This window comes from Anguilla anguilla, chromosome 16 (assembly GCF_013347855.1).
Source record: "Anguilla anguilla isolate fAngAng1 chromosome 16, fAngAng1.pri, whole genome shotgun sequence".
Classification (NCBI taxonomy): domain Eukaryota; kingdom Metazoa; phylum Chordata; class Actinopteri; order Anguilliformes; family Anguillidae; genus Anguilla; species Anguilla anguilla.
The window spans coordinates 11,458,009-11,480,412 of record NC_049216.1 but is presented as its reverse complement, the minus strand read 5'-3'; the positions used below and the strand labels follow the sequence as shown (position 1 = coordinate 11,480,412).

The 22,404-nt window shown below is 47.3% G+C and overlaps 1 protein-coding gene across 8 annotated transcripts in view; it reads right to left on the bottom strand.

Moving 5' to 3' along the window:
- Positions 1-8,067: 8,067 nt before the first annotated feature.
- Positions 8,068-22,404, bottom strand: part of mef2aa (myocyte enhancer factor 2aa) — a 93,291-nt gene continuing 78,954 nt past the window's right edge. For 5 of the 8 annotated variants that reach the window (XM_035395426.1, XM_035395425.1, XM_035395424.1 and 2 more), the window contains 5 exons: positions 15,113-15,297; positions 12,591-12,614; positions 9,505-9,631; positions 8,818-8,944; positions 8,068-8,477 (listed from right to left, as the gene is read on the bottom strand). In XM_035395426.1, the coding sequence (XP_035251317.1) occupies positions 8,138-8,477; positions 8,818-8,944; positions 9,505-9,631; positions 12,591-12,614; positions 15,113-15,297 (803 nt within the window). In that variant the 3' untranslated portion in view covers positions 8,068-8,137. The remainder of the gene's footprint in view (positions 8,478-8,817; positions 8,945-9,504; positions 9,632-12,590; positions 12,615-15,112; positions 15,298-22,404) is intronic. The other 3 variants (XM_035395427.1, XM_035395432.1, XM_035395431.1) reach the window with 1 other exon arrangement.

The window sequence follows — 22,404 nt, the reverse complement described above, 5'->3', positions numbered from 1 at the left end:
ACAGCAGCCTCCAGCTGATTTATCACATCTGCACCCACACATGTTGTGTTGGCCCATTTGAATGCATTAATCAAATTTGTGATGGGCGTTATGAATGGAAAAATGTAAATGGTACATGAACATCTGATTGCTTCAGCGTGGGAGACCACATGGGTGTACTTGTGACTTAACCTTTTAATTAAAAAATACATTACAAATTGTTCATTTCTCATTGGAACTTTAGTTTGGAAATTGGAATGTATAATTGTACAGTGTTGTTACAATTTTACAACAAGCCTGAAAGTTTTCCAGAGCACAAAAACTCGATACTCAAAAACTCAAAAACAAAAATGTCACCAAACTAGATGCGAGAAGAACAAACTGCTCAGTGCTTTTTCCATTCTTGACCATTCTTTCAACACAACCAGCATCACAACAAAGAAACACATCATCCACCTGTAGGTTCAACTACACAAATGCATACTCTAAAGAGTTGGATACAAAGCAAACACCATTAAACGCAGACACAAATTCTGAAAATGTTTATCTCCAGGGAATGTCAAATGCCTTTTTTATTTGTCGGTACAAAACTTTATCCATTACCCTACACTTTGCGTTTGTTCATCTGAAACAGTTTGTATGGATGCCTGCCAAATAAAAGACAGCCTAAACATTACTGTCACTCTATCAGACAGACAGAAGGAATACGAGATGCCAGTTCATGCTCATATCTGATCCACCACAATGGAATCCTACTCACCAAGCCAGTCATCCCCACAGAAAATACATCTTCTTCCTGTTAGCTGTTTCAGCCTACATTTCACTTGTAAATTCATCCAGAGCAACAAAATCAATTGCGTGCTTCCTTAAATCAAACAACATTTTGTCTAGTTTGTTTCGTTTGTAATGAAAAACACAACAGTGTGGCTCAGTCTGCTGGGTTCAGCCACCGTTTAGCTGGTCATTATTAACAAGGCCTTGTCTGGCTTGACATGCTTTTTACACCTCTTCCTGAATACAGGACAACTCACTCATCTCCTGTCAGACCAGCTCAGTCAAATACTTTCACATACTGCTTAACCTGTTCAAAGGAAATATGAACCATTTCACAATTGAAAAGAGGAATGGGATTACTTAGCAGAGATGCCTCTTCTCACACAGTCCAAAATAGTTTTTCCTGTTAAGTTGCATTCTCTGTTTACCTTGAGGATTCCATGATTCAAGACACACTGATTCAACAATAACACCGATTTCATTCAACCTGGAGCATGCTCAGACAGCTGATACTTGCTAAAGGCAATGTCGCACTGTTAGCGGTGTCACACCTTGAATTCAAAGCAACAGTCCTCTGGTTCCAAGCCCGGCTCTCTAACCACTAAGCCACCAGGCATATGCCAGTATGGGCTAAAATGCAACCACAGTGTTGTTGTGTGAAGGGTACTGGTTCTTGGTTTCTCACACTAACTCTGTTGCTCTTTCTTTTTCTTTCTCTCTCTCGCACACGTACACAAAACGCACACACGCACACGGACCTCCACCTAGCCTTGTGAGGGAACACCTCTCAACACAAAAAAACAAAACAGCTTTGACTGTGATCATCAGCCTTATCTGAACCAGACCTGAATAAATAATTATTTGAAATACCTTACCTCCAGATACCAGAAAATTCAAAAAATCCTACAAATCCATGAGCATTACAAATAAAACACATTAATGACCAAAATGTTGCTTACAATCATACTGCTATGGTCGTTTCAAAAGTATGAAATTATTTTAATATAAGTATTGCTGGAAGTTTATAATATACAATTTTGCTGTTGTCTGAATGATATTTCAAATATTGAAAAGACCGAGAATGCTTTGGACTATTAAACGTAAATTCTATATTTCTTAACGTAGCTTTAAAAGAATAAGAAAAAAATAACTTCAGGATCAATGCTGAAGATAACTTCATCCAACATAATAACTTCATTCAAGCATCAATGCTGATCAATGCAAAGATGACTGTGTTAAGTCAGTGGAAACAATGAACAAATCCCTTATAACGACCAACTTCTCAACAACAAACAGTACCTGAGTAAACAGCAGAAGTTAGCCCCCAGTGGTAAGATCCATCCGCTCTTGGTTTTCCATTTGTGTTATTGTAAATAGCTACTAGAAAATGTATGAGCGGAATCGGAACCTAACTTCTTTAAAACGGGGCAAATAATAGTTTGGAGAGGTCAGATCTTGGATTATATTCGTGGTTTTGGAATTCGCTCCCTGTTAGTGAAAACTAGAATATTTCCCAGGTACGAAGCACAGAAACACACCTGCACAGGTGAATCAAACACGCAACGCTGTCCGCTAAAATCTTTCCCGCAAACACCAGTGCTTTGTTTTTAAAATCATGAAAGACATTACCTCTTTCCTGTTGGCACGATCATGTTCAACGACCATTAATTCCGAGAAAAGACATGAGGGGAAAGTGAATCAACCGAATTTGCGAACATCTGTCCACACTTGCGCAACGAGGACTGGTAAGTCAATTTGTTGAGCAACGGCTTAATTAAAGGAGAGGGACTCCAGTGGAACCAGTTTTGGACGACACGAAATCACCCAATTCACTGACGATGACGTTGCTAAGATTTAAATTAGTCTAAGATAATTCCCTCACAGTTATTTCAGCACGAAGGTTAACCACAAAAATGTGTTATTTACAAAGCGACCGAACAGCACATCATAATCTTGGAAACTGCGCAGTTTTCAGAATTTTAAAAACTGCAACCTACAGATTTTGTTACATTTGTATTTATTTGACAATTTGTCGGCCACCTTTTATATCCACCTTTTAAATTGCATTGTGACACATTGGATCACTCAATTTAACCAAAAAAGCCACTGGAAATCTGAATTTGGTTTTATGTCATTTATATTTGTAAATCGACTGCTTAAAACATTATTAGCCTACTTGGTGGGTTTTAACCCATGCAGAGTATAGCACATTCTCTGGTGCCACCTTCTGGTAATACGATGTAGGCCTTACATCAGTGCTGGCCCGAGCCTTCGAGCGGCCCTAAGCAGGATTTGATTTGGCAGTCGCCTCCTCAAATTAGTAGAAAAATTAGAGGACTCCGTGGCAGCCGGTAGCTGCTAAGTTTGTTATTGTGTACTGTATTTTATCAAGCAGCAGCACTGAATCTGCCTGTTACTCCAGGTAAGGACATTGGTTGAGTTTATGTCTTGGGTATATTAACTGAACTTGAATCAGCAGATTAGGACACCACCGTGATGTCCACAAAGAACCCGTGAGTTAGAAGCAGGACACCGCTGAGGGGTTTGCAGGGTCTGTGTGCATGTGTGCTTGCGCAGGTCAGTCGACCTCTGCACTGCCAGATCCACATATTAAACACTGATGGCTGATGCCATACGTTACATTTTATTTCCAAGTGAAGGATAGCCTGTATGTGCACAGCCAATCTAATTAGCGCAGACCTTTTCAGCTAGGGGTACAAATAGACTACTTCAAATGCTTATATTGAGCACAAGTAAATAATTATAAAATAAATGTTGAAACCTCTCAGTGATATTAACAACTCCCAGGCTTGGCACCTGACAATGGCCTCTATTGACAAACCATTGCCTGTGTTCACATTTTAGTGATATTGGCGAAGTTTGGCATAATTATGCTGTTTTGAGGACACTTCCACGTGAAATCCATGTGTGCTTAGATGTAGAAAATCAAAGCATATGCATGTGTTTAATAAGACTGATTGAATAAACATAATTTTCCTATTTTCTTTGCATTTTTCAGCATGGGTTTTAGAGAAGGTAAATGCCAGAGAAATGTTAAATATAATTTTTTTAATCCTTGTACAGAAAATGTTAATTTTGTGTGCATGAAAACAATGAAGTAGTATTGTAATGTGAATAAATTATCGACTTTTTCTGTAAATAATTTTAAGCTTCTGGCAGATATATGGTAAAATGTAGATAAACTGCTTAACATTACTTCAGAGAAGATCCAATGGTTTTAATCATATTTTGCAATGAATATAACACAGAGTCTGGAAATAGACAGTAAAAGCCAATATCTTTACTTTAGTGAATGCAGAATACAAATTTTTACAACAATCTCTAGCATAATATCTTAGTCATTCGATAAAAAGTTCACTAGAATATTTATTGTATAACAGAGAGAAAAAAAAATGACATTCAGGGAAATTAAAATTCAGATTTAACTTAGAATTCTCTCTTTCGTTTTCTAAACAGTTTGTTTCATCTCCATGGCAACAAAGTCCAGCTTGTGCCGCCAAACGGTCGGAGCATTCCAAACCGTAAACAGCTTCTCGAGTGAACTATCAACTACAAACAATTACCAAATACATCAATCCGTTTATAAAAGCCATAACGCAAAGCGGTGCGCTCTTGCACAGCAAAGTGAAAGTTTTCTACAAAGTTTTTTTTTTTCGTTTGTTTGTTGTCGCTTTGTTTACATAATGTTTGTTTCCACATATCCCTTCTATCACATTCAAACAGTTTGTGAAATAGCAGACAGACCATAGGAGCGAATATCAGTGTACAGGTTTTCTTTAGATTTACTATGTATTTCTTGTGTGCATAACGATGCATTGAGGTGTGAGCGGGTGGGGTGTGCCAGGGGTAGGGTGGCAGAGGCAGGAGTCCCCACTGATTCTTGGGGGGGTTTCAGGGTCAGGTTAGGGTCAGCAGACTGAATGTAGGTGTAAGAGGATCAACACGTATGCTGTGATAATACCCACAATTCTTTTGTGTACGTACACCTAAAACAGAAAACAAAAGCAGGTCCCCGACTCCAGTTAAGAGCAATGTGCGTGTGTGTGTGTGTGTGTGTGTGTGTGCGTGCATGTATCAGGAGTCCAGTGAGCAGGCATTTCCGTGTCGCATTTGCTCTTTGATTATCAATATTGTTACTGTTCTCACGTTCTTAATTATTGCTCAGAAACACTGAAGGCATTGATTGTGATGGGATTCTAACAATGCAAACGTCTAATTATGTCCTAAATGATTTGATTGTGAGGACAAACATCTCCGAGTCACTGAGTCTTAGGAGGAAAATTGTAAGGGCTCCATACAACAAGCAGTCAAAGAGAAAGATATTCAAGTATGCGTGTCACCTTTGCTTGGTATTTCAGCAATTCAGGGGCCTAACTTAGAATGGAGGCATGACCTCTCTCAAACTCACGGATGCCCTCATTACCTTCTGTGCTCTTTCGGGACTGAATGTACACCACCTCAGTCAAGTTAAGTGCTTAAGGGCGTGGGGTTAACAGTCATATAATTGATTGTGTTCATACACTATAAAGTGTGTGTGTGTGTGTGTGTGTGTGTGTGTGTGTGTGTGTGTGTGTGTGTGTTGCATGCATGCAAAAGCTTGCTGCGTTGTGCTGGATGCGTGCAGTTGTGATGCTTTTCCTGATTGCGGCCAGTCTGGGGCAGTGCATAGATTTTAGCGGCTCGTTCTTCAGCTGCAGTGATTTAAGAGGTGGGGGGACACTGGGAGTGGGGGAGGTGGGGGGTTTGGGCCCATGGCTAGCGACACACAAGGAAATAGACAGCAAATGCAAAGGGCAACTCCTCTTTGAAGGGAAAGTTTCATGTCAAAGTCATGCACAATCTAGTCACGCCAATTCGATGGTTCCTCTTTTTTTCTTTTTTTTCTTTTTTTACACGTAATCCTCTGTTTTCTGTTTGCAGCTGCTGAAATCTGCAGTGGGACACAGAAAAAGGGTCAGGAGGGTAGACAGAGCGTGCTCAGAAAAGCAGCAGAGAACGGGGAGAACCTTCCTTTCCTGTTTCATGCTATCGGGCGTGTCTAGTAAATGATGTCCTGTCCTGTGGGATTAATCGCATTTCCCACCTTTAAACGAGGGTACGGTGGAGACGAGAGACTGCGGATTCATTTTCACACAGCCCTGACAATCAGCCACTCTAGATATTCTGGCAAATGGGAACTGCTACTAAGAAACAGCTTGCACACTGTGTTTATTAAAACGGGGAGTAATTTTTTTGATAAAATATCTTTTTTTGTTTCAGTATTTTATAATACGATATCAGCTTTAAATTGTTCTGTAGAGAAAATATAGGGGTAGGGGCATTTTTTTGTTTTGTTATTTTTTTTGGACTGGGCAGAGGTAATAAAAATAGCCAGCTACTCCAACTGATGTAAGTGACCTTGGGTACAGAAAGTATAATTCAGCGTTCAGCAGCCGCTGGCCAGTCACGAAGGAACTTCAAGACAGGCTTCCTGTTTCAACAGGAAGCACATTTTCCCCCAAAAATCATGACAGTCTTTCAAAAAATGATACAGTGAAGCTTAACCTAAACAGCACATTTTTCACTATTTTTCAAGGACAGAAAATCATCATCACCCTTAAAGGGCGTGCAACCAATAATCTGACCCCTGGAAAACATTTTTTTCTTAATGATAGTTCCATTCTGAAGAAATTACAGCATATTTAACAAAATAGTCAATATTAACCAGTGAATACTCTACTTAAGGACCTCGCCTTGTTAGCTGGCGGCAATCCACAAAAATATACTTTTTCTTTCTTAAATCTGGCGATGGTACAATACATAAGTACTTACACCAAAGGTGATACATATATTAAAGTTGCTATATACAAAACAAAAAGTTTGGCTCAAATTTTAATTTACAAACAGAACACCAGGTGCTCATGGCTTTAGTTATTGTTTCAAGGTCTTGCTTGCATGTCATTTTATAGTTTCAACAAAGCAACAGGAGAAAAAACTGATATAAACATTTGGAAAGAAATGACGAAAACCTGCATTTAAACAGTACAAACAATCAAACACACAACTTTGGCTTCCATAAATATGGACCTGCTCAGGGTGGGTGAAGCTATTTTGCATTTTATACAACTGATGAAAAGAAGACGCCTCCTTTTATTTGAAATGTACATTTAACTATCTAATGGGCAGAGACTAACCCATTTCGGTAATATTTTCCAATTATAAATTTTTAAAATAATTATCATATATTATTTTTCACCCAAATAAAAAGAAAAATATACTGACCACATCGGATGTTACCATTTCTCTTAACCACAAAGGTAAGAGGGCTCCCATGATGAAGGTAACTCACCTGTGGGCTAAGAACCCAGCTCCCTAACCAAAGCAATGCAATTGGCTTCCCCAGGCTAAAGACCCAGGTTCCTAACAGAGGGACAGAATTAGCTTCTATGGCTAAAGACCCAGGTTCCTAACAGAGGAACACAATTAGCTTCCCCAGGCTAAAGACCCAGGTTCCTAACAGAGGAACAGAATTAGCTTCCCCAGGCTAAAGACCCAGGTTCCTAACAGAGGAACACAATTAGCTTCCCCAGGCTAAAGACCCAGGTCCCTAACAGAGGAACACAATTAGCTTCAAGGGCTAATGACTCAGGCCTGAAGTTAAGGGAGCTGACTATGCTCTCTTAGCTCAAGGCAGGTGACATTACCTTCTGTAGCAAACTCCCATTTGCTCACTGTTTAGCTCCCCCCAACCCTCCGCACCCCGACACCCACCCTGAGCAAACAGGAAGTCATGGCTTCTTCCCGCCTGCAGTATTGCTTCTTCCTACAGCACATCTAATCTACACCATCTGTCAAGCTCCACAACGTAACGACAAGGTCAGATCTGTGCTTGAAAACATATACGATAATGTACAGGGGAGTGAGGTCACCAGATTGCAAATTAGGAGCCCCACTTCAGGCCCAGGAAACAGAAAAAAAAACAAGAATATGCAGGTCAAGGTGAATTGCTAGTGACTATGATAGCGTCTACAATGTTTCTTTCTTGTGAATCTCTTTTCAATTATTTGGGAATCCTGAAAAACAAGAACCAATTTGCATCAAGTACCTGACAGACATTAATCCGAGTACACCTACTTTCACCCTACTGGTTGACTGCTTGCCTTTTATGTGTGAAACATAGATATTATTTCTTGATATGTCAGCACGTGTTTCGTTTTGAATTCCGCTGCCGTTCTTATACTTACAAAATGAAATAAAGTTAAATAACGTAACAATAATATAATGAAAGGGAGAGCCGTACCCCCCTCCCGCCCCGGCCCCCGCCCTGCCTCCCCCAGCCCTAAACATGCCGGACGTAGCTGGCGACGGGCGGTCGCCCGGGCGACTATGTGACCCAGGCGTCCATGCGCATGCGCTTGACGGACGGGCTCTGGCGGTCCTCGGCCCCGCCCCCGCCGGGCCGGACCAGGCCCAGCGGGGAGTGGAAGTCGGCTCGGTGGTCCTCCCGGTCGCTGCCGTCGTACGAGCTGCAGGACGAGCTCAGGCTGTCGGCCGGGGAGCGGCCCACCTCCTGCCGGCCCGGGTGGCCGTGGGACTGGTGGTGCGGGGGGAAGCCGGACGGGGTCATGCGCTCCCGCGGCGGGGAGATGGGCTCGGACTTGATGCTGACGTTCTGGTTGGTGTTGATCGAGATGTTGGAACCCTGAGGTATGTGGCAGCCCCCTCTGTTTGTGTGTGTGTGTGTGTGTGTGTGTGTGTGTGTGTGAATAAAAGTGTGAGTGCGTGTGTGTGAGTGTGCGTGCGCGTGTGCATGTGTGTGTGAGAGAGAGAGACAGAGAGAAATAGATAAAGAAGGAGAAAGAGAAAGAATGTAATTGTTACTGGCAGTGCATATTATTGACATTTATAAACCACTTACTATTATTTTTTTCTTATTATTATTGTTCTTTTTAGTTCATTTTTTATCTGTTCAAGTGCACTTCTGTCATTGTGTTACCTACAAGTTCTATTACACCATATCATACTGATGAGTGCCTGAAGGGGGCGCCGGAGGGATATACTCACGCCATGGAGCCCAGGCTGATCTGGCCCAGCTGGTGCTGTTGCCATGCCGATGCCGAGCCCACAGAAAGGCCTCCGGAGGAGCAGAACCCCTGCAGGGAGGAGAGCTCCGCACTGCTCAGGCAGTAATCTGAAAAACAGCCAGCAGAGGGAGCTGTCCTTACTAACCAGTAGAGGGGCGTTACCTGTATTGTAGAGAACGGGTATGGCAAGATGTTGCCTGCGTTGCAGGCAGTGGGAGTGGCTGAGGGAAGGGGATTAGCTGCCCTGTAGTCCATAGGTGTGGTCAGAGGGGTTTTCTGTATTGTGGGTGTGGCAAGAGGGGGTTACCAATGTTGTGGGTGTGGCCAGACAGGTTAGCTGTATTGTGCGTGTGGCCAGAGGGGTTACCAGTGATGTGGGTGTGGCCAGAGGGGTTACCCGTAATGTGGGTGTGGCCAGAGGGGTTACCCGTAATGTGGGTGTGGCCAGAGGGGTTACCCGTGATGTGGGTGTGGCCAGAGGGGTTACCCGTAATGTGGGTGTGGCCAGAGGGGTTACCAGTGATGTGGGTGTGGCCAGAGGGGTTACCAGTGATGTGGGTGTGGCCAGAGGGGTTACCAGTGATGTGGGTGTGGCCAGAGGGGTTACCAGTGATGTGGGTGTGGCCAGAGGGGTTACCAGTGATGTGGGCGTGGCCAGAGGGGTTACCTGTGTTGTAGGCAGTGGGCATGGCTGAGTACACCAGTCCTTGTGGAGCCAGGCTAGGCGTGGTGACTGACACCACCGGGGTGGCCAATGACTGCGCAGCCTGGCTGCTGCTGATCCTTTGGACGTTCTGCAAAAACAATAAAATAGATACAGAGTCACTGAACACACACTGCAGTACTGACAGACTTACAGGGCACTGCTGGGAGAAACTGTGGGTACTGGTGTTGTGTGACCATCTGCACATGGATATACTGCAACAATGTATGTTTTTCCCATTCTTACATGTCAGCCAAGTGACCCAACATCGACTTTCCACCCCAGGTTCACTTCACTGAATAACATTTACCACTTCACTTGCCTGCCTATTCAAACTAAATTCAGAAACACTGACTGTTTCCCTGTGGTGAGGATAAGACTGACCCTAACTGTTCCGATGCAACATTTCTGTTGCAGTTCTTCCCTTTACCACTAAGAGGCGCCAAAGCTTCAGAAGTCGTTCAGCTTTCACTCGCTGAGCGTCAGCACAGTCCGTAAAGTCTGGTACGCACGAACAAAGTGTTCTTATCCTCTCTGAAAAAATGTTTTCATATGTTAATGACTTCCCCCATTAAACGGCGGGCTAAAAAGCAAATTCCTGCGCTCAGATTATAATGGGACAATAAACATAATTTAATATGGATTGTTTAAATCCACTTTCCACACTCGGATAGGCTGAAGAATGAGAGGACCTCGGTTTGGTTTTGCTGCAGACAATAGAGGGATGTGCTGTGGAGATATCAGCTTCTTAACCTCACCGTTTTGAATTATTTTTCTGGCTCATGAACAGGCACGGAACGCACTGGGCGAAACCATACAGGACAAAAACAACAAACAAAAACGACTAAGAGCCGAGAAGTCAAAAGAAGTCTCTGAAGAAAAGTTGGAAAGCAGGGTTCTGTCTGTTTCTCTCTCCCTCTCTCAGTCTCTGCTTCACTCCGTCCATCCCTTTCCCTCCGCCATTATTTACGGCCATTTTTAACGACAGGAAAAAAAACAGGACGGAGACGCGCCGTGCGAAGCTTCTGGACAGACACGGGCTCCTGAACAGACACGGGCTCCTGAACAGACACGGGCTCCTGAACAGACACGGGCTCCTGAACAGACACGGGCTCCTGAACAGACACGGGCTCCTGAACAGACACGGGCTCCTGAACAGACACGGGCTCCTGAACAGACACGGGCTTCTGGACAGACACGGGCTCCTGAAAGCTTCTGGACAGACACGGGCTTCTGAACCGCACGCAAAGCAGGGCAATCCCAGAATTCACCAGCACCAGAACATTCCGCAAGAGAAGTGCAGCACGAGGCAGCGCCAGACATGCAGCCGCAAGGATGCAGCCACCAATGCAGCGCCAGACATACAGCCGCAAGGATGCAGCCACCAATGCAGCGCCAGACATACAGCCGCAAGGATGCAGCCACCAATGCAGCGCCAGACATGCAGCCGCAAGGATGCAGCCACCAATGCAGCGCCCGCATTGCCCCGACCCGCCCCAGCATTAGCTCTGAGCCAGCCACGCTCGCAGTGCTCACTGCCATCCAGCACCGCCAACTAGCACAACAGAGGAAGCGCAGCTCTGACATGCAGGGCTACAGTGACCTGGACAAAACACGCTTTCTGAATAAAAGCGAAATTTAACAAAAGACCTGAACTAATAACACAGTGTTCCAGCACACTGAAGTAGCGAGCAGAGTCAATGTTTTCTGTTTGAATGTACAGACAAATGTGTATGACCTCGGTCCATCTTTCGTGTGGCAAAATGAATCTATTTGGCACTGACTCAAGTTCAGGCCCATGGGATCAACTGGTTAAGAAGTTCAGATAAATCTGATCAGACCTGAATCTGAAGTTTTGACTCATTTTATCAGACCTGAATTGTAAAGTGAAGATGAATCGAATCGGACGATGAATCGAATCAGTCCTCTAAGAGGAGGTCAAAGCTCATAAAGGCTCTGGTCGGCCTGCAGTGTAAGGGCTGTTCAAACTCGCACCGAACTGAGACGAGGCACAGAGCGCCCCCCAGTGGATTCACTCTCTTACGCAGTCAGATGAAATCATTCAGCCTGGCCTCTCTGAGGATGACATCACCCTGGATGAAATCATCTGCTTCACACAAAAAAAAAAAAAACCCAAAACATACAACAGCAAAAAAAGGAAACAAAAAGAAGAAACAAAACTTGCGTGGTTGTTTTTGAGGATCTTTGCGGTTTATGCCATAATAAAATATGCTGTCCTGGGAGTTCACATATAGACACGCAAGTGCGTGCAAGAGATGCTATCTTTGCTAAGGTTCACACGTGTTCCAGAAAATGAGATCATCTTTGACTTTCTGTCTCCAGCTTCACACACCACTCGTAATGCACTGCTATGGAAAGCAATGCCTTTTGATTGGCTCACGCTAGACGGTGACTGACAGAACGGATGCTCCGCCCACTCTGGGGACTCACGGTCTCACTCTCCCTCCCCACGCTTCTGGCAACACGCAGGCTAATTAATGTGCATTTTTAGGGGAATCCACGAGCGATTTCATTCCAGTCTTCACAGATAATCAGCCTGCTGTGAAGTGATAAAAAAATCCCTGCAGTGATCAGTGTCCATTTTCATCATATATTTATTTCACACGGAACATATCCACGGTGCTAATGGAAGAACCGCAGTTCCTGACCACTCCGGACCGGCGGGTTCGTTGGAGAACCGAGCACGGTTCTGTCCTAGTTCAAAGTAAATGTGGATCTGATGTTGCCAAAGACGCCAAAGCTGTGCCTTGCGAACAGAGGCGGTGGGGTGGCAGCCGTGTCTCGTCCCCCATGGGGGGGGTACGTCTACAGCGCCGCATGCACGACGAGGCGGGCGGTAAAACCAGCGACGGAGCCGGGGGCCGGCTGGGAATGGAGTCACCGACGGTCGGTTCGACGTGCAGATCAGAAAACACACACAGCACGGTGCACAGGCCCGTTCCGCACCGCACCCCTATTCCACCACACGCTCCAGCGCATGCCCCGCACACACCACTCAGCGACGCACTGCGCCCTCTCCCTCCACTCACCAGCTCCATGTCCTCCTCCGACAGCTGCCCTCCACCGGAGACACGAAGAGAAACACGCCAAGGTCAGGACTCTCCTTCCTAAACTAGGACGCCCTTCACCTAAACCCTCCATTTTAACTGGACCCCAAAAGCCTGTGGTAACCAGGCCCCGGGGTATACGTGGGCGGCAGAGTAGTGTAATGGGTAAGAAACTGGTCTTGTAACCTAAGGGTCACAGGTTCTATTCCTGGGTAGGACACTGCTGTACTGTTGCTGTTGTACCCTTGAGCAGGGCACTTAACCTGCATTGCTTCAGTACATATCCAGCTGTATAAATGGATGCAATGTAAATGCTGTGTAAAAGTTGTGTAAGTCGCTCTGGATAAGAGCGTCTGCTAAATGCCTGTAATTTAATGTTTTGTTGCCTTGTGTGTACGGTAACCAGCCTGAGTGTTTGCTCTATGAGTGTATGTAATGAGAAGTACTTAGCCTTATCTACAGAATTGAGCATTTAGCCTTGCACATTTAACAGTCCAATCAAAAGCCTCAGCTGGTGTCAGGGCCGTCGCTAGTGGGGCGATAGACTGGTGACGATTATAGGGGCCCACAGCTAAAACAATTTGTTTTATTAAAAAAGGGGGGCCCAGAATTCCTATCTACACCCTTGGCTGGTTTTGGTCCCTGTCAGTCAGACACACCATTTACTTTAATTGAAGACACACTGAAGCTAATGTACTGCGCTTATTGACGAGGACAGTAACAATGCTGTGATTTCACTGAGCCTCCCCAGCCCAGCACCCAAAGGAATGCTGTTGCCTGGATACCAGGATAGTCACAGAGAGATTACAGAGGGCAGGCACTCTGCTGGTGTGACAGAAGATGAGCAGGGGGTGGGGGTGGCATTTGGGGACCCTCCGGGGCCACGCCAGGACAGCCTTAATGCCAGCAGCGCGCGAGGCAGACGTGACATGTGCAGCCGAATATTATTATGGGATGTTATTATCCGCCTCGCGCTCTGGGTGCTTTTAGTAATGCCTTCGCCCTGTCAGAGCCAGACATGATTAATCTAATGCTGTTACAGGCTAATCACAGGGCTCGTCTGCGGGGGCACGCTCAGTGCCTTCCGCCGCTCCGCTCTCTCAGCCCCCCGCACGCAGATCCACACAGAGTTACAGCCGGAGGCTCGATCAGAGGGGTTTGCAGGTTCGAATCGCGTGTGGATCAGATGCTTTATAAAGGCCTGGTGGGATATGTTACGTGGGAAAGTCTCATTGGTCGGTCAGGCTTTGTAAATGAGCTAAAGTATGCCACACACAGGGACGCAGGCAGCCGAAACGGCGCACGACCAGGGGCCCCGAGCCCGCGGACTCGTCCCGCACCTCTCTCTCTCGCCCACCTTCCTTACGACCGGATAACGAATCCCAGCAGCCTCTGGGGGTTGGCATGGCAACGCACCTGAAGGAGCCCGCCGCGAGCCGAGCGGCCTGGGAAACGGCTCGCTGGGCCCCCCAGCGCCGCGCAGCATGACTCCTCCTAAGAGCGCGTTCGGGGCCCTTTCTTTCCCGCCACCCCCCTCCCCCTCCCCCTCCCCCTCTCCCCCCCGCTAACGTTAGCGTTTTTGATTAGCGGCCTCAGGTGCTCCGGTTGGTCTGAGCGCGCTCGGCTGTAATTATGGTAATTAGCCGGGGCCCGCCTGGTTTCTGGACGTGAATAATCGGCTGCTGGGAGCACCTGGGCCTGGGAGCCACGGCTGTCCGCGGCACTCGCGTCCCCGCCGCCATTTGGAGCGGCCCGCGGAGTGTCACTCTGGATTTTACGGCAGGCCGCGCTACGCCGTGCAGACGCGGCGGGGGGGGAGGCGGTGGCGGCGGCGGTGCTATTCCGCGCTCCGTGGCCGGCTCAGATAAGGATTACCGCCGTCGCGGTGCCAGAGCCTGCCGACGCGTGGCCCCTCCCCCTCCCCCCTCGGACAAGCCGGATCAGGCGGGGGCCGGGGGACAGCGCTGAGCGCGCCTGGATGCCCCTTTCTTTACTCGTCTCATGGACGCTTGTTAAATCCCATTCAGCGCTTTTGTCGTATATATTTTCCTCCCGGAGTTTATTTAAGGTGTCGGTATTGCGGGGTAGGCCAGCGTAGTGGAGCTGTACTACTGTACTAGTACAGCACTTTCATCCAGCTTGTGTTATGTGGTGTTGTGTTGTACTGTATTGTGTCGTGTCGTGTCGTACAGTGTTGTGTTATATTTTATTTTTATTGTGTTGTATCGTTGTATTGTAATGTAAAGGAAAGATAACTGGGCTTGTAACTCAAGAGGCGTGTGTTTGATTCCTAGCTAGAGTGCTGCAGTTTGAGCAGGGTACTTAATAAAATACCCAGCAGTATAAACGGACTGTCTGTAAAAAATGTAAATCTGTGTAAGCTTGCGCTGGATAAGAGCGTCTGTGCCAAAATGTATTTTAATATAACTTATGATCTGTGGGAGCGCACTCTGCTGGTCAGTATGTGCATTGCAATGCGATAGTGTGTTTTCACCCACACTCACCAGAGGGGGCATCATGCCCTTGCTGGATGGAGGGATGACCACCCGCAGGTCCGGTTTGCGGCCGCCCATGCCCATGTTGACTCCAGGGGGCGGCGGAGATTTCGTGGGCATCCCTTTCCCCAGGCCGTTACCACTGGGCGTGCCCAGAAGCCCTGGGGACTCCCGCGGGTTCACAAAGCCATTCCCTGCAGGGACACAAAGTGATAGGGAATGAGACGGATTGTTATGGTCCACTGAGCTGACCAAGCGATAGGAGGAATGGTGGCCAAGCCTCAGACTACATTTCCCAGCAGGCAAAGTGACACATGGCTTGGCCTTCTGGGACTACCCAAATCTGTGCACAAAACAATACGTACATGAAAAAATGTAAAATGGAGGAAGTCCCTATCAAACTGAGGTACATAACGGGAGAGCTATTGTAAGTTGGATTGTTTGAGTTAAGCATTGATATAAGAAGTCAAATATTGGAAATGAAGTGATTTTTTTTACAAATAAAATAAATGAAAAACGAACAGTGAGAATGTAGTGGCGGCATGAGCTGTACGACTTCAAGTGTTCCACAAGCTTTGTAGTTACTAATCAAATTCAGATAGAGAACATGTTTTTATTCTCTTGTGATGTATTATCCTATAAGAACATTTGAAGCTCTCGCATCCAACTGTCGAACAGGTTCTTTAAACATCTGGTACAATTAGCTTGCAAAACTGAACCAGTCAAGATGGTCTTAATGTCTTAATTGCATCTGCTAGTTTCCTCCATGCAATATTTTTTTTTTCCTTGCAATAGTAATAAACCATTTTAACAGAAAACTTCATTATACATTATGACAAAAGTATTTGATTTGCCCCAATAAGTCCATTTACAATTTAGTGCCAGTAGTCTGTACATACATGAGCAATTAGTCACTCTCATTCTAAGAAAGATGGGAGGGCACAATTTCAAATAGGTCCCTAAGCAATGTTTAACTTCTGTCAGCATGATTGCAACTCTTTCGGGAGCTGCAATAATGAGCCGGTGACATTACTGTTCCTGTTTCTCAGTTTCATCCTTTTGTTCGGGGATCGCTGTTTTTAAAGTTCATTCGGTGCTCTCGCCCTCTGCCCCAGAAGAGTCACTTCTTGTTGCGGTTCGCGGTCGGTGCGTCGCCCTCCTTCCAGCGGGGTCACGAGGGACGCCTTCCGCCCGCGGGCCTTTCCCGCCATGCGGAGATGCGCGCGGGATAAGGGGTCGAAGGTCAGGCGGGCTACATACTGCCGTTTCCTAACCCCGGATTCGGGAGGGGACTCTGAGGGTGCCCGTTCAGGAGCCCGAGGGGAACTCTTAATTAACCAGGCACCATCCAGCTGCGCTTTTCTTAATGGTACCCGGGGCCTGTCAGTCCGCTGTATAGAGAGGAAATGCCGCTGAGTAAATCAAGCATGCCTAAAGCTGAGGGCTCATCAGAACAGTCCTGTTACATATGAACAGAAACCCTGGGAAAGTGATCGGTTGGACGTATCAAACCTTTGCAAATCAGCACCGCATGCATGCTCAGTAAAGTCCACCTATACGCTTCCTCTGAGTTTTTTTTTTTCGATAGCTGATTTTTTTTTTCCCCCGAATTCTGGAGTGCTGTCACATGTTGTTTGTCCCTGGAAAGAAAGCTCTGATGTAAAGAAGGAAGAAAAAAAAAAAAACCGGAAGGCTAAAAAAAGACCCATCTGCAGAAGTGGATGGAGGGATGTAAAAAAGGGGAACGCGGTGGAGAGCGTAATGCGCGCCCGAGGCCACCTTCGGCCGTCCGCCCGTGCAGCGCCCGAGCGCGCCGCGGTCATCCCTCACCGCGGTCACGTGACCGGCAGAGCGCTCTCCCGCTCGCTGTCCGTTAGCGCAGGGCGCTACGCTCCACAAGCACACTCCACAACCGAAGAGTGGTATTTCCAGAACACTCCACAACCATGATAGCATGTAGCTAACATGTTAATGGATCGACATATTTATAATTATAATTATTATTATTATAATACCAGCTGCATATCCCACAAAGCGGGACACAGCATTAACCAAAACAAGAGTCAGAATATAGGAGTGGGCAGGCCACGTTTGAGTACGGACTGCATCTTTGGTCCAGCAGCCCCAGAGTAGCCCCTCTCTCCGCCAGTACTGCCAAACGCTCACTGACGTTCGGCCACTTTGTCCCAACTAGTGCCCCAACGTTACAGCTCTTTTACTAAGAGAATGTAGCTCAATTTCCCTTTCAATATGGCGCTACTGCGCAACACTGTGTACCATAGCACTGTTTTTATATGGTGACGCTCTGCGGTGCTATGTTACTAACACTAGTGGGTGCGTGCATTGCATTATTGCATGAAAGGTTTTGCACTGTAAGTGCCTCTGGATAACAGCACTTGCTACACACTGTAAATCAATGCAAACCCACATGCAAGACAGGCTAAAGCTATTATATGCTTCCCTGACAAAGACTGCACATTTGCCCCAAATTGAAACCAGAGCCCTGCATGTGACACTTGTTTCACTAGCCTCTGGCGTCTACAGGTCCGGGGTGACATTACATAAATATTTCCACTCTCCCAAGCGCTGTGATGAGACTTCCCTGGTCCTGGATTTGTAAGACGGCACTAACTATAAAAAAAAAAAACGCATCCTAAAAACCACAGCTCAGAAACATGTTCATAAATAAACCACAACCGAGTGCAGCGAAATACGGTTCAGCCGAACGATAAGCTGCCCCCCCAGGCAGGAACGAACGTTGATTAGTGAACACCAGAGCCGCTACAGCGTAACTGCTGCTAATTATTACAACGGGACCGCAGGCTGCAGACGGGTTCTGAGCCCGTGGCTATTTAGAGGGGCACAAATCCTCCACTGTCTGGGAATTACATGGGCTGAAATTTTCTATGTCCCTTCTACGTATCCCAGAGAAATGTATCCTTAAATTTAACGAAAATCAGTTGAACTAAATCGAAAAACTAAATTGAAAAATGTTAACGTTTCACCCACCCACAGCTGATATTTAAGAGGCAGGTTATGTGCGAGTATGTGGTCAGACTGACTATTGCTGCTGCTTCGATGTGACGGAATGATTATAGACACTGTAGTGCTATACTTTATTTTATATGACGCACAAAACCATCAAACCCAGCCAACGGGACTTTCTCAAAATGGAGAATGGGGACTATAGTTAACACAGACTAACATTTGATTGCGCAGAAACCAAATCCAAATAGCAGTTCTATTCCCCATTAGACGCAGCCTGGAAATACAGAAAGATAAACACATGAATAACTGTCACAAAGTAATTCCATAACATAATGCCACAAATGAATGAAACACACCTGTATTTCTTTGGAGAAATAGGGAGTACCACCACAAACAGAAATGACGTAATAAAGTGCACTAAAAACTCCAGGACTGCACTGAACCGCCTCACACTATGGAAATGTCTCATCGTAGCACTGATAACATTACACAGCGTAAGGATCTCAAGAGATCCCGTGTTCAGTGTTCTTTGGTTAAAAAAGCTATCGACTGAAACACGTCAAAGGAAATGGGGGGGGGGGGTGGGTGAGTGGGCGAGAGGGAGGGAGGGGAGAAGTTCAACATTCTATTAACGACCACAGGTCTGTGATGTCACTGCGGGGAATCGATCCACAGGCGGTAATGACCCCCCACGCCTCCGTTCCCCCCCCCACGCCTCCGTTCCCCCCCCCACCACCACCACCACCGCAGAACATACAGGCACTCCATTCTGTGTCTCAACGACTGTGCAGAATCATCTGGAAATAACCCTGCCGGCCCGTCCTGTCCACTGAGCCCATCCACATGCTATAATGATCTGCGAATCTGTGCGGCGTAGATCCAAAATGGCACTACAACCAGTTCTATCCGGTTTAAAGCTCCATATCTCCCGCGCTCACGCCCGCTCCTCTTTGTGCCCCGCACATGCTCCTGTAGCCTGTACTGACTGGAGAAGCTACGCTGTCTTACAGTGACACACACATCATCACGCCATAGCGTGTCACATTAAAGCAACGAACCCAATTGCACGTTAGCATCCCAGCATAACAACCACATCCCGAATGTGCGATCGCATCGCGCCGCGACACGGCTAACTGAGGCTACGCCAGGCCGATGGACCGCCAGCTCCATCGCACCAATAACACCGAAGGGAATTGTTGCTCTCGCGTAGTGCGTCATTGCGGAAGTGCTAAGATTCAGTACAACCACAGTTGGCATTTTTGTTAATACCAAAGGGATTTTCCATTTCAATGTTCTATTTCTTAGACAACATGATTGTTGCTTTAATACACACAAAAAAAACTGTGGCGAGAGATGAAAAACGTGACACTTGCTTGAAAATTATTATTCAAAGCTCACGAAGTCAGGCTGAATCACGCTCTACGTTTGCTTAGTCATCGCTAAGGATCGTTTGTTCAGCGCTGCTTTCGTTTGGTGCTGCTTTCGTTTGTTGTTTTATTAGGTTTCCTGCTGTCTCGATGCAGCTTGACACAGGCTCGGCCTCTGAAAAACCTCTGGATGAACTCGGCTTGGAAAAGAAGCCATCTTCATTTTTAAAAAGAGACCCATGAATAATTAAAGCTGCCCCCTTGGAACTGTCTTGCATAATAAAATGTCTTTATACCACGGGCAGTTTTTCGTGCTAAGAAAACACTTCCGCAAACTAACAAGGTTTCACTGCATGCTTCTGTTCTGAGTGATTTCTCATTTGCACTGTTGATGGTGCCCTGTTGCAATAAGGGATTTTCCATCTGCTTGTGGATGTGCCCTGCTGCATATGCAATCTCCCGTCTGCTTGTGGATGTGCCCTGCTGCATATGCAATCTCCCGTTTGCTTGTGGATGTGCCCTGCTGCATATGCAATCTCCCGTTTGCTTGTGGATGTGCCCTGCTGCATATGCAATCTCCCGTTTGCTTGTGGATGTGCCCTGCTGCATATGCAATCTCCCGTTTGCTTGTGGATGTGCCCTGTTGCCCATGTGATTTCCCATTTGTGGCCGTGCCCATTTGCCTGAGGCTGCTCCTTTATCAGAATGACACCCAAAATCAATTAAAGCCGCACAACAGATGTCTTTAATTGGCAGCCCTGACGTCTGCTCATGTAGCTGAACTGGGCTTGCCTTTGAGCAGCATGTACTGCAGTGTTATACCTCCAGAGGTGTGTGTGTGTGTGTATTACACAGTTATTCTGCAAAAATTCATTTCATTTTATTGTCAGTTTAAACTATTTCTTGAAGCCTGTGGAGCAGTTTTGGACCCAAACAAACATGCACAGCGGCTGGGTGGGAGGAGCTGAGGTGTAACACTTCACGACTTGGACCCAGGGGCAACAGGGGGCCAGCGACCTCCTCCCTACCCCACACACATACACTTTTGACCTCCTTATTTATGTTTTTAACATCAACAAGCCTCTCAGTTTAGTGCTATATCAATTAAAAATGAACAGCACCTGTGTTACGTACAGGCGGCATATGTAAATACGCACAAATGAGCTATGCAATCTGTACTCGCAGAGCGAGCCAAATATGACATTTGGAGATAAGTGCGAGAAAGCAATGAGCCTAAAAACACTTTCTCTCCCATCTGCAGGGAAACAGAGTCAGGGGGCTGCCAGCTCACATCCTGCCCGTGTGACAGAGGGGAAACAGCGCAGAGACCGCTGAGGAGTCCTGTCACTCCCAATTAAATCCAGGAGTCCCAATGCGTTTGAGAAGCCGTGACAAACTGGTGAAGGCAAGATGATAGACGGATGATAAGGTGAACAGTTTCTGCCTGTGCAGGTGCTGACAGCGGGTCGCAGCTGATTGGCTGCAGCCCAGCAGGGCGACTGGTGATTGGCCGCAGCATCACCCAGGGAGGGAGGGTGGCTGTGACCGGGCTTTCCCCATCTCGCTGAGCAAGACTTTCACTCTACAGTGGTTAGGTATTCCTCTGTCTAAAATCAAGGGGGGAAAGAAATGAATTTACAAGATCCACCAGTTTTAACTGGACCCATGTGCATCTCTCTCTCTCCCTCAGAAGGCACAAGCTAGGTGATTTGCTGAGATTGAAACAGGGCTTGCAGCCGCCCTGGTTTAATCACTGAGTCACAGCACTTTCCAGAACTCTGAGCGCTGAAAGAGGTGGCCGAATGGAAAGAGAGAAAGAGAGAAAAGACAGAGCAATGCCAGGGACATTAATGGGGGGGTGGGGTTAAATGGTCTCTCCTTTCTCCATGCTGAACTCATACTCACGGGTGTGCAGTCAGAGTATTCCCTGGGGTACAGAGCACAGTGTCAGAGAGCCAGTCCCTACTCAAGTCCCCGCTGAGCGCAATGCACAGGGGAGCGGGGAGCGGGGAGGCGGGGGACGGGACGCTCTATAAACGCACCGCCGGGCGTCCGGGGGCCGCCCGCTTTTTCCGCTGTTTACCAGCCGCCTCCGCCCCCGCCATCAGACCACCTCACCCAGGAGACGCGGGAGAAGCGGCACGTTCTCCCGAAAGCTCTCGCGCGCGAAAAAATAATACCGCAGGCGCTTTCCAAAAAAAAACTCACCGGCGCGAGATTAGCGTCGCGTGACCCGTTAGCGATCCAAACGCTATTCGCCGGTTTTTAGCCGTGGGCGTTTGCTTAAAAAAACGCAGCTGTTTGTTTTCGTTTTCGACGGCAGTTTTTTTCTTTTTTTTTTAAAATCATCCCCCACACCTGAGTCAACATTCTAACAGTGACTCAGCGTCTTTAAGCCCTGCCGCTATCTGTCCGCCATCTTGCGCGGGCGGGGTGGAATTTTTTGGACGGCTGCTCAGGCGTAGCGCTGGGGCGTAGCCTGGGCATGCAGAGCCTGTGTGTGTGTGTAGGTGGGAGGGGGGTGGGGGGGTTTGGTTGGTTTGGGGAGGGTGGCAGGCCACGGTTCGAGCCGGGGAAAGGGTTAACGTCCACCTGCCGCTGCCGCTCAGACGGGCGGGCGGACGGGACCGTCCCGTCGTGCGTCATGCGTCGGGGGGGGCCCTCGGGCGTACGCCCCTGCCGAAATGCCTCGCCGGCTCTGCCGGGCCGGGGCGTGCCGGCGGCCTCGCTCGGCCCATATAAGGGCAGGCCGCCGCGGCCCGGCGCTAACAGGTGCACCTGTCAGCTCGGGGTGGGGTGGGGGGAGGGGGTGGCGAGGGAGGGGGCGGGGATCTGCTTTAAAGGAAATGCGCCGTCCGCTCGCCAATAGCGGAGCCGCCGCCGCCGCCGCGAGCAAACAGCCCCGCGGGCCTGAAATCTGCACTTCAAACATGGCCGCCGCTAACC